Source organism: Wickerhamomyces ciferrii, contig 00146 (genome assembly GCF_000313485.1).
Source record: "Wickerhamomyces ciferrii WGS project CAIF00000000 data, strain NRRL Y-1031 F-60-10, contig 00146, whole genome shotgun sequence".
In the NCBI taxonomy this organism is placed as follows: Eukaryota; Fungi; Ascomycota; class Saccharomycetes; order Phaffomycetales; family Wickerhamomycetaceae; genus Hansenula; species Hansenula ciferrii.
In genome coordinates, this window is record NW_011887594.1 from 1 (window position 1) to 12,738 (window position 12,738).

At 28.3% G+C, this 12,738-nt stretch overlaps 5 protein-coding genes across 5 annotated transcripts; 3 read left to right on the plus strand and 2 right to left on the minus strand.

Moving 5' to 3' along the window:
- Positions 1-214: 214 nt before the first annotated feature.
- On the minus strand, positions 215-1,446 carry BN7_4159 (NADPH oxidase family protein; the record flags this gene model as incomplete). The annotated part of the gene is made up of 3 exons (XM_011275245.1): positions 215-387; positions 533-1,335; positions 1,442-1,446. The coding sequence occupies 3 exons, from the start codon at positions 1,444-1,446 to the stop codon at positions 215-217; spliced, it is 981 nt and encodes a 326-aa protein (XP_011273547.1).
- A 2,320-nt stretch (positions 1,447-3,766) lies between these two features.
- On the plus strand, positions 3,767-5,677 carry BN7_4160 (F-box protein; the record flags this gene model as incomplete). Its single annotated transcript, XM_011275246.1, has 1 exon — positions 3,767-5,677. One exon carries the CDS (start codon positions 3,767-3,769, stop codon positions 5,675-5,677), a length of 1,911 nt encoding a protein of 636 aa, XP_011273548.1.
- Positions 5,678-5,691: 14 nt separating this feature from the next.
- BN7_4161 (MCT family MFS transporter) lies at positions 5,692-6,963 on the minus strand (the record flags this gene model as incomplete). The annotated part of the gene is made up of 1 exon (XM_011275247.1): positions 5,692-6,963. The coding sequence occupies one exon, from the start codon at positions 6,961-6,963 to the stop codon at positions 5,692-5,694; it is 1,272 nt and encodes a 423-aa protein (XP_011273549.1).
- A 527-nt stretch (positions 6,964-7,490) lies between these two features.
- Positions 7,491-9,671, plus strand: BN7_4162 (Zn(II)2Cys6 transcription factor; the record flags this gene model as incomplete). Its single annotated transcript, XM_011275248.1, has 1 exon — positions 7,491-9,671. One exon carries the CDS (start codon positions 7,491-7,493, stop codon positions 9,669-9,671), a length of 2,181 nt encoding a protein of 726 aa, XP_011273550.1.
- A 586-nt stretch (positions 9,672-10,257) lies between these two features.
- BN7_4163 (Alkanesulfonate monooxygenase) lies at positions 10,258-11,816 on the plus strand (the record flags this gene model as incomplete). The annotated part of the gene is made up of 2 exons (XM_011275249.1): positions 10,258-10,354; positions 10,435-11,816. 2 exons carry the CDS (start codon positions 10,258-10,260, stop codon positions 11,814-11,816), a joined length of 1,479 nt encoding a protein of 492 aa, XP_011273551.1.
- Between the last annotated feature and the right edge of the window lie 922 nt (positions 11,817-12,738).

A 12,738-nucleotide genomic window follows, 5' to 3' on the forward strand; every position in this document is an offset into this window, starting at 1 on the left:
TGCATAAGGTATATAGCATCTATAGACCGCACTAAACCTAGTTATATTGTATTCTGAAAGATTCAAAAATTTGGGAAAATTATAGTTTTCCATTTATAAAGTGAAAATAAAAATTACTACATTCATATTTATTCGAAAACAAAAAAAAACTAAAAATCTCAAAATTCACCAAAACTATACCCAGAGATGGCAATATTCACAAGGATAACATATCTCATTGGCATCGGCCAGTTGAGTAGTTGTATGCTGAGTTACAAGCCAGAACGTACCCAGGCACTCGGTTAGAACCACACCCCAGTGTTAAAATAGCCAGCCCAGAGTCGGTAGGCCCACAGGCAGAGTTCGCGAAACCACCGCCAGTGTTAGTCCTCCCAGCGTCCAGTGTTACTCTGCCCAGAGAGCAGTGTTAGTCCACCCAGCGTCCATGCACCCAGACGAGCTGTACCCCAGAACAAGGCTAGACACTAAAGACAAAAACAAGTCTACAGCAATAAACAAGTCTACAGCAATATATATATAAAGCAATTTTTACCTTTTGAAATTGGTAAAGATTGTAAATAATTTGTCATTTGAGGTTTAACATTATAATGAATATTTAAATATTTCTGATAGTTTCCAATATCAACAATATCATATAACTTTGATTTTTCTGGTATTGATTCATCATCAGATTGTTTTGGAGTTATCACATTTGAATTTGAAACATAAATATCAAATGAAAACCCATCTAGATTACCTTGCTTTTCAATAATTTTATTTAAACTAATAACCAATTCTTTAGAAATCCAATCAAGACAGTCAATTGATCTTATAATCCAAACAAATTTCACTTCTGTTATAGGATTAGATCCAATATCTAAATTTTTAACAATATACTCTAAAAATGACCAAGTAACTGTGATTCCTGATCCTGTTGCTAATAATGATACTTGATCAAATGATAATACATCTCTATTCATTCCACCATATGGACCATCAATATATGTTTTCAAAGTTTGATTACCTTTAGTATTGAGTAAATTATAAATTTTTCCAGTTAAACCTTTATGTGGTTTAACAATTAATTTAATTTCTGAATTTTTAAATGATGATGGAATTGACATTATTGAGAAAGGATGATTATCTAAAGTGGAAATTCCTAAAACAAATCTAATAAATATATGTTGACCTGGTTTCCAATTAAATTCATAAGGATTTGAAATTGGAATAATAACTTCAAAAATTTCAGAATCTTCATGCAAAGTTAAGAAGGCTAATTTTGATTTAAATGAATAAATATTTGGTTTAAAAGTTGTTTTAACAATTGCACGATAAATCATTTGAAACCCCAAAAACCTAAAGTTGCCCACATATAATTATCAGCTTTTAATAAACCGAAAATATGCCATGTTAAAGCTGCAAAATAAACTAAACCTAAAACCCAATGAGAATGGAAAAATACCTCATAACATAACTTTCTTGAAAATCTTGTTGATAATAAACATAAACCCCCCAATGCAACTATGGCAAGTACACCATTAGTATAAATCATATCACTTTTAAATGTTTTATTTAAATTTGAATAACCACCTTCTGCAACAGGTTGAATCAAGAATGGGATTGTATGAACTAATCCAAGGAATAAACTTCCCCAACCAAGACTTTGATGGAAAATATTTAATTTTTCATAACTTATACCAGTTATACCACTAATAAAATTTGTTTTACCAGATAATAAATAAAGATATGGAGTTAATCCCATACACATTAAACCAGCACGAACAGCTAATGGTGGTGAACCAAATCCACTGCATGGTCTTAACCAAATTTTTGGAATAAAACAATAACAAAAAATAAATAAAGTTGATGATAGTATAATAAATAATGTTCCAAATGATGAAGGTAATCCAGTTATACGTGAAATGATTAAAGGTAATTTTTTATAAGATATATATCTTGAGATCCCAATAATTTTATTCATAATTGATAACTTATAAAATTTAAACCCAATTTTTGATTTCCTATAACTATAATCATTATATTTAAAATAAATATTTTTCAAAAATGTAATAAAAACTAAAACAATACCAAAATAAACAACATAATGACCATAATTTCCTTGATATTCCCAAGAATTCTTACCAGATTGTGAAATTTCCGTTAAATCTTTATATAATTGATTATCTTGATCTGCTAAACAATCAGTGACAGTCATAATGTGATGGATTTGAAAGACATTCTGTGATCTATAAATCTGGTAAATCTTCATCATTATATATGTATATCGATTAAAATTTGCTCTTGTTTTTTTATTTGCTCGTTTCCTTTAAAATATTTTATCAAGATCTTGCAGATATAATAGATGAACCGTTGAACTTTAAAAAGCATCCCGTTCTAAACCATCGACAATCTAATTGGAAGATTCTTGGCTTGAGATGAGCATATTAATCTGTGTGATCCGTGACATCCAATTGGACTGATAATACAACCATTATTAAATACCATCTTGTGATTTATTGTATTAAAATGTTGTTTGAAATGTCAATGTGATGAAAAGTTGGTACATTGCAAATAATCAAATCAAATGAGTCTGTATAGTATATTCACCGTGTAATAATTTGTCAATCATCTTTATTGATTAAATCAAATATATGTCATTTCCAATTTGATCGGTACTAATGTTGAAATTTTCAAATCACTAATATCACTAAGGAATTATATAATCAATTAAACTAACTAAATTATATATTTCTTCAATTACACTACGAGAACTTTGTGTCATTTACTTTTAATATACTTATATCATAGTTTTCAGTATATAACTCGTGGACTTTCATTTATCAAATGCTTTTGATTTATATGCCTGTCTGGTATGAATTCTTGGTTATATTGTGAGATTATTAAGTACTATCGATCTCTTTTCCTCCTACATATCATACCTACTAATCAAGTATATATGCACCTCACTTATCCATATATATACTCATTAATATGATATAATATTCTCTTTTGGTACTGACAATCTTCTTACAATTATGAAGCTGTTAATTATATAAAGTAATATATATTAAATGGATATATTTAACAGCTGATTACATAATCTAGAAATTTAAAATTGTCTTTAAAGACAGCAAAAAATTGATAACCTGGGATAAAAATGATACTATAGTCATTCATGAAATTCTCTTTATCTACTGGTGGTAATTCAAAATGATTTGAAGCATAATTTTTAAAATTTTGATTTTAACTATATTTTTCAGCAAAAAAGTGGATGTTAAGAAAAGTGGATGTTAAGAATTTAAATAATATTTCAAAATGAAATACATTGAAAATCTTCAAATTTTCAATTAATTATGTCCTAATCTTAAGAAAAGAAGTATAAATAGCAATTCTATTGATTTTTCACCATTGATAACACACTATTCATGTACTTAAAAGCTATATCAAAGATGCTATTAATGATTATTGTTTCCGACCCGCGGATTTCTACACAAATCAAAGTCCTAAAGTCCAAATTTCATATTGAAAAATACAATTTCTATACAAATTCAATACCAGAAAAGTCAATTCAAGAGTCAAAAATTTCCAAAATTACACTCTACAAATCATAAACTTCCAACATGAATTGTTCAGTTTATTATAAAGAATCCAAAATTATTGGGATTTCGCGGAAATCTATATACGTGAAAAAAAAAACAGTACACCATTACTTTCATAATCTTTTATACTCAACATTAAAACACAAAACATCAACTCACCACCAAATGAATAGTTTTTGCTAGTCAATATGCCATTTTTGGACCTACCTGATGAGATAATAGTGAAAATATTGTGTCATTTAGATCCTTCAGATATCAATAATCTTTATGAATTTGCTTCAATAAGAAATAGATTTCAACAATTTATTAGTTTAACAATTGATGATGAAAATTCAATAAATTTTCCCAATATCCCAATTGAATCTAAAATAATAATTAATAAAGATTCAAATATCAATTGTGCAGGTCTACTTGAATTTTTCGAGGTTAATAACTTTACAGATTTTAATAAGAAATTCTCCCAAATAAAAGATCAAGTACCTAAATTTTGTATCATTAATGATCCAATAAAATGGTTACATTTAAGTCCATTTGAATTTCAATATAAGCGAGGTGATGATCTGGTATTATTCAACCAATTAATCAATGAAGCATCTAAAAATTCAAGTGCTATCAAATATTTATCGTTTATAAATCTAACCAAGATTGTTATAGAAAATATTAATATTGATCCTTCAATTCATTTACCAAATCTTGAATCCACAATAATAACAAATTGTAAAAGTTCAAATGAATCAATTAAATTTAAATGGAATAAACTTAAAGATTTATCAATAACTGGACCAAATTTTGCAGAATCTTTACATAAATCAATTGATTATAATTTATATCCAATTAGATTATATTTAACTAATATTGGTCATTTAAGGTTTACCAATTTAATTTTCACAAATTTAAGATTTATATTAATAACTAGTGATCCAAGTATTGAAGGGTTTCAATTAAATGATATAATAACTATAGATAACTGTGTTTTTCCAAATTTAAAAGAATTAAATATTGGTGTACAAAATGGGGTTATTTTAGAAAATGTTACATTACCAAATTTGTTAAAATTATCAATTAAATGCACTTCTGGACAAATTATTTTGAATAATGTTATATCTAATAATCTTGAAGTTGTTGAGATAACAACTAGTGTCATGCCTTTAATTCAAAAATTTCAATGTTTAAGTTTACAATTAATTTATTTTGATATAGAAATCTTTAGAGAAGATGCAGATTTTAATTTTTTAACAAATATACCTAATTTAATCATAAAAAACCATGTTTCACAAATTTTATCCAAGATTAATTTGGAATGTTTAAAATTTTTAGGTTTAGATTTAATACAACCTAATGATTTAGCAATAAATTCAATGGAATTTCCTCAACTTGAATATGCAGATTTATCTTTAGATTTTAATTATGATAAGATACCATTGATTAATGCACCAAATTTAAAACAATTGAACATTGCAGATAGTCCTGGCTTAAACACTTTAAATAATATACCCATTGATTATCCACAATTGGAAGAATTGATCTTGGAAATGGTACAATTACCATTAAAAGTTAAAGACATTACATTTCCAAATCTCATATCTTTTGAAATAAATATGGAAGGTGATCTTTTAGAATTTATTAATTGTGATTTCCCTAAATTAAAATCATTTTTCGCTATAGGTTCAATGTTTGAAACACCATCATCTATTATGATAAATGCTGAAAATTTAGTTGAAATGAAATTGGAAAATTTAGATATGGAAGAATTAATTTTACCCAATAATCCAAAATTACAACATTTATCAGCAAATAGAGTTGAATCACTTTATACACAAGATCTTGATTCATTAATTTGCTTGGATCTTTCATATAATTTGATGAAAGATTTAAATATAAAATCTGCACCAAATTTGAAAAATTTTGAATCAATACAATCAAATGCACAAGAATTTAAATTTGAATCTGGTTTAAATTTATCTTCAGATGAAAAATTTATCAAGTTTGGATCAAGATATAATCCAGTTTTAGAATCCATATCTATAGAAGAACCAATTGGTGTAAGATCTTGGATGGCTAAATATTATTGGGATTTAAATAAAGCTTTACGTCGTTAAGACTAATATATGTATTAATTCAAGTTTCTTATTTTATCTTGAAACTTGAGAACCACTAAACAGAGAGTACTTGTAAATAATAAAACACCATTATAAATTATTGATCTTTTATAATCTTTACTCATTAATCCTGAATTTTTAATCAATAATCCAGCTAATGGTGAACCTAACAATGTACCCACACCTCTACTAAAATACATTAATCCACTCATTGATTGATAATTCTCTGCACCAAATAATTCCACAAGACATGTTGGTAATAAAGAAATTATAGCACCAGAGAATACACCATATAAAATAACAAATGAAATAAATGTTTCTCTAGAGGCTATTAACCATAATGTAAGTATAGTGATTGTACTAACAACACTGCAAAAAACAATCATATTAAGACGACCAACTTTATCTGCAACAAAACCTAAAATTATTTTAAATATAGCATTAATTACATTATTCAATCCAATAAATATAGCACCTTGATTATCAGTAAAACCCAATGTTTTACCATATTTTGACATGAAAATTAATGGAATTAAATATCCTGCAGATTGTAATAAAGAAGCTGCTAATTGCATCCAAACTTTCCATGATTTTAATTGTGATAAAGTTAAAATTTTTCTACTATTAAATTGAAATTGATTACTAACATTTTGAGGTATTTCAACCAAGAAAGCTGCAATTAAACAAACCCCCAATGACATGAAACCTTCTATTCTTAAACACCATTGCCAACCGAATTTTGTTATAAGATATCTTGATAAAGTTGCCATAGCTAACCCACCAAACCCGGAACCACTGAAAAGAACTCCCATTGCAATAGCTCTATTTTTATTGAAAAACATTGGAGCACAAACAACAGGTGGCATATATAGGAAACTTGATCCTATACCATACAGGACCCCTTGTGACAGTACAAATTGATACATTGAATGACAAAATCCACCCAATATTAAACCTAATCCCATCATTATACCACCTGAAACCATAACAGTTCTTGTTGTGAAATAAAAAAGTAATGTCTTATTGAAAATACCACCCATATATGTCAATGACGAAGCAGCAGTACCAATCATTGCAACTGCAGAATCATCATAATTTGATAAAGGGCCATTTTTTGTAGTATAATATTCTTGGAAAACACCAAAAGAGAATGCAATACCAAATACTATAAAGTTTGATAAGAATCCAGCTAAAACAATTTTAAGACCATTTGAACTTTGGCGTATATCTCTTAGCAATAGTTGTAATCTAAAACGTTTCTCAGATTCCATTGTAAAAGGATCCATTCTAGTTTTTCTTACTTAACCATCATTGTGTTTTCAAGTTCAATAAAATCCATTGAAAGTTGATGATTTATATAGTATTTTGATATTTTTATGAGTAATCATACAAAAAAAAGTTGGATCGGGAAGTTAAGGGATCAAATGTATCAACGTCACAATCAATGATCATTACAAATTACAATTCGCCCGGGAACAACTAATGAAATATTGATGAGTGTGATAATTTTGTTAAGTCACTTTGGAAAATGGTTATAAATTTCCTTACTTTCAATCATTGTATAAAAGTTTATTATACTTTATATGTATGAGTAATCAACTCAAGTCCAATAATTAGTTGCTCGGGCAACACGCAACCACCTTCCTAATTAATCAATTCATATTGCACATAATACCAAAACTTTTAAAATACTTTGTGAAAAATTGATTAATCAATAGTTCATATCTTAAAATTTCTAAGCATTGATTTGCCAAATTAGAATCTTGAAGCTAAATTTTTACATTGAATTTTGAAAGTTGTAAATTTAACAAGAATGGTTTTAAATAAAAAGTCACCAGTTGCAGGACGTAAAGAAGAAGCCAAGGTTAAAAGAACAAGAACAAGATCTGGCTGTCATAATTGTAAACGTTCGAAAGTTAAATGTGATGAAATAAAACCTTCATGTACTTTATGTCAAAACTCAAGAAAAAAGTGCGATTATTCAGTTCATCTTATTTGGGGTGGTAGACCATATAAAAAGAAGAGAGATAATGTGTATGGATTCGCTACTATTGATACTTTTAAGAAACCAGATACAGTCTCATTGGATTTAAAAAATGGGAAATTGGGGAAAAAGAATGATAATAATTATGGTCAAATAACATCTGATTTTTCAGATAATTCAAGCTCAGCTAATTTAATACCAGAAGTCCCAAATAATAATGAAATATTAAACCCAATTACCCAGGATAGTATTACAAATGGTAACCCTTTAGATCAAATATTTGATCATGATCATATTCATATTGAAAATCAATTTGATTTAAATCCTGACTTATCTGATTTACAAAGTTCTTGTGGAGCTATTAATACTTTAAATTTCGAAAATTCTAAAATATTTGAAGAGATGGAAACTACAAATGTTACAGCAAAAGAATTCTTAAATGATTTCATATTACCAGATTTAAATCTATTTACAAATAATTATCAATCTTCAAGTTATTTAAATGAATTAAATCCAAGAATTCAAGAATTAGAACAAAATCATGAAAATTTAATCGATGAAGAAAGTTTAATATCTAGAAATATGTTTTCAAATATATCACAGACCTCTTCTTCCAATTCAAGTTTAATTGATTATAATATTGCATCAACAGAAAAAGAAGAAGATTTATTAACAGGATTTGAATTTATTCCATATTCATTTCTTCCATTACCTGATATGCTTTTAAAAGCACCATATTTTAGAGAAAATTTCCATATATTTGTGGAAATTGTATCAGTTACAATTGTTGTTGCACCACCTGTAATTTATGAAAATAATCCAATTAAAAAAATTCTTCCTCAAATGGCTATATCATCATATACAGATGGTATGCTTGCCCTATTAGTTGCTACTGGAATAATGCAAAGTTGTGTTTATCGTGGTGAACAACATCCCAAAGGTATAGTTAATATGTTATTAAAGAAATCTTTAAATGATTTATATAATCGTCTTACAGATGTTAATGAAGCAAATTCAGATTATACATTAGCTTTGGTTATGATGTTTGCATGTTTTGGATCTATATTTAGTGAACGTAAAGATTGGAGAGCTCATCATAATGGTGCTAAAAACATTATACTTGCAAGAGGACTCATAAAAACTAATAATGAAATCCACAATGAAAACACTCAAAAAAGAAAAATTGTTACATTAGGACGTTCTGGTGATGAAAATGATATTGTGTTTTTCCTTTCTCGTTGGTTTGCTTATATTGATGTTATTGGTTCATTATCTTCATCATTAAAATTTTCAACTCCTATTGAACAAGATAATCAATTATTATGGGAGGCTCAAGATGTTAGTGAAAAGGATATTCTAGAATTAAGAGACATTGATCAACTTTCTGGTTTGGATTTAAGATTATTAAGTCATCTTTCCAAAATTTTATCATTGATTAAAGAACGTGAATGTTATTATAAAGAAAAAGATCAAGATTTATCAAAAAATTCAAATGAACCATCAATAATTGAAAGAGCATTAGAAGTTAAAGATGATTTATTAAAATGTCTTGAAATTTTTGAAAATGAAAGAACAAAAGTTGTACAACAAGTTATCATAAGACAAGACCCGGCAAAATTAATTAAATTAAAAGAATATGAAACAATGAGAGCTGTTAATAAAGCATTAATTTATGCAGGTGTATTGCAACTTTATAGAAGAGTTTTATTAATTTCAAGAAATTCTAAATTAGTTCAAAATATGATCTTTGATATAACTGAAATTTTAAGAGCAAAAGTTGATAGAGATACACATACTTCATTTTGTACAATATTTGCACTAATTACTGCAGGATGTGATGCAATTGATGAAGATACAAGATTCTTCTATGCAGATCGAGTTTATGCATTGGGTCAAAGAGGATTTAGATTTGGTTATGAGGCTCATAAAGTGATGTTGGAAAGTTGGAATACAGGTAAGTTTTGGATTGATATTATAACTGAAAGAAATATTGATTTTGGATTCTTTTAATGATATTGCATGCTTACCATTAATATTATTCCTTGTAACATGTAGTTAAAATTTACTATATTATAATCAAAATGCTGAAATGGAATATAAATCACCTTATATTAACACAACGCTCAAGAATGTTTTAAGCTAGCTATTTGATATGAATACAATATTTAGGTACTATAGAAAATCTCTGGCAAGTTTCGAAGCAAATAATCTTATAACTTAGCAGTAATTCTGCATTTTGTGTCAATAGACCTCATTCAATAGAGCAGTGAAAATTTGTTAGCGTTTTGGGTTTTCACATAGTAAAAAAAACGCGATACAACAGCTACAAATGCAGCTCGAAACTCGACACTCAACTCCTACCATACGCATGACAAATGATTCGACAGAAAAGTTGACTTAATAATTGTGATACTTCAATAGATCTCATTTGAAAATGTGTTGGCTCCTTCCACTTCTTTCGGGTCGGTAGTATGTCATATATCGGCTGATATACCTCAATGGTATATATCGACAACTGTGGAGCTGGGTATAAATGAATGGAATATTCCAAAAACTGGGTCATCATTCCACTAAACTTAAGTCCAACTGATCAAAAATGTCTGAATCATATAAGAAACAAAAGGTTAAAGGAAGAAAACCTTTAATTATCAACTTTTTTGAACACGCTGCTCCAAATCATCAAAATCCAGTGAGTATTAATTCATACATTACATATAGGCCATTACAATAAACTAACTCAAAATTTCATAGGGTATTTGGGCACATCCAAAAGATGAATCTACAAATTATAACAAGATATCGTATTGGACTAAATTAGCTCAAATTGCTGAACGTGGTAAAATTAATTCTATTTTCATAGGTGATGTTTTAGGTGGTTATGATGTTTATCAAGGTCCAAGATCTTTAAAAGGTGCTGCTAAAGCAGCTGCTCAATTCCCAACAAATGAACCATCTCAAGTTATTAGTGCTATGGCAGCTGTAACTGAAAATCTTGCATTTGGTGTAACTTTTAGTACTATAAGTGAACATCCATATCATTTTGCTAGAAGAATAGCTACTTTAGATCATTTAACTGAAGGAAGAGTTGGTTGGAATGTTGTTACATCGTACCTTGATAGTGCAGCTAGAAATTTACTTAATGGCTCTGACCTTCCAGGTTATAAAGAACGATATGAAAGAGCTCATGAATATGTTCAAGTTGTTTATGAACTATTATTATCAAGTTGGAGAGATGATGCTGTTACGAAAAATTTGGAAAGAAAACAATATGCAGATTCTAAACTTATTAGAGAAATTGGGTTTGAAGGTAAATTTTTCAATGTATCTGGACCTCAAATTACAGAACCTTCTCCTCAAAGATTACCTGTTATAATTCAAGCTGGAAGTTCTCCACCAGGTCAAAATTTAGGTGCGCAAATTGCAGAAGTTATATTTATTGGAAGTAATACTCCTCAAGGTCTTAAATCCACTATTGATACTGTTAAATCTTTGGCACATGAAAAATTCAATAGAGATCCAGATTCAATAAAATTTATAGCTGGTTTACAAGTTATTGTTTCACCTACACATGAAGAAGCTGTGGCTAAATATAATGATCTTTTCAAATATGCAGACCCTGAAGGTGTAAAAGCACTTATTGGTGGGTGGACTGGTATAAATCTTGATGAATTTGATGATGAAGATGACTTGAAAAAATTATCACTTGATTCTGAAAGATCTTCATTGAAAAGATTAGTTTCTGATGTACCTGGGAAAGTAACTAAACAAGATATAGTTTCCAAAAGATTAGTTACTGGATCACATCCATTAATTATTGGAACTCCAAAAGAAGTTGCAGATGAAATTGAAAAATGGGTTGATATCTCTGGAATTGATGGTTTCAATTTTGCCTATTCTCTTTGGCCTGGAACTTTTGAAGATATTGTTGATCTTTTAATTCCTGAATTAAGGTTCAGAGGTCTTGCTTGGGATGATTATCCTGTTAAAGGAGGTACATTTAGAGAAAACCTCTATGGTGTCAAAGGTCAAACATTTGTACCAAAAGATCATAGTGCTTATGGATATAAATGGCAATCTGGAGTTGATCAACAAGATTTCGAAAATCAACTTGAACAACACAAAGAGTTATGGAGGTCTAAAAACTCATCTTCATAGGGTCTGTTTAGATATATCTACAAAATGAATTGATCTATATATGAACATATATCTAATATATTAACTTAAATTTTCAAGATAATGTACATTCCCATCCAAGTCTTGTAATCTAGCTGCAGCTTGTTCACTAGTTAGATCTCTTTGAGATTCACCCAACATTTCAAAACCAACACAGAATTTCTTAACTGTAGCAGATCTTAATAATGGAGGATAAAAATGCATATGAAACCAAGAAATTTCTTTAATTTCATCAGATGCAACAAAAGGTTGTTGATGAAGTCCCATAGAATATGGGAAACTTGTATTAAATAAATTATCATATTTTGTTGTTAATTTTTTCAAAATATTGGCTAAATCTAATTTTTGATCTTCATTAAAATCTTGAACAGATTTTAAATGAGGTTTAGCAATTAATAAAGTTTCAAATGGCCATAAAGCCCAATATGGAACAACAACAATAAATGTTTCATTTTCAAGAACTATTCTTTCCTGCTTTCTTTGTTCTAATTTAACATAATCATCTAATAAATGAGATCCATTTTGTTTATAATATTTCAATAAGTTTTTAAATAAATGATCAACTTCAGTTGGAATTGTATCTAAAGCCCATGCTTGACCATGAGGATGAGGATTCGAACAACCCATAGCACTACCTTTATTTTCAAAAATTTGAACATATTTATATGGTGCACCATTTTCTAATACATCTTGTTTTAAATCAGAATATAATTTTTCCCAAGCATTAACAACACCAACAATTTCTTGAACACTCATTAAAGGTAAAGTTAAATGATGCTTTGGACTGAAACATATGACAAAACATTTACCTTTGACACCTTGAGTTTTCAAGAGCTTACTTTCCAAGTCATCACCATTTTGTTCATTTTGAAAATAATCAGGTTGATCTAATTTAACAGCAGCA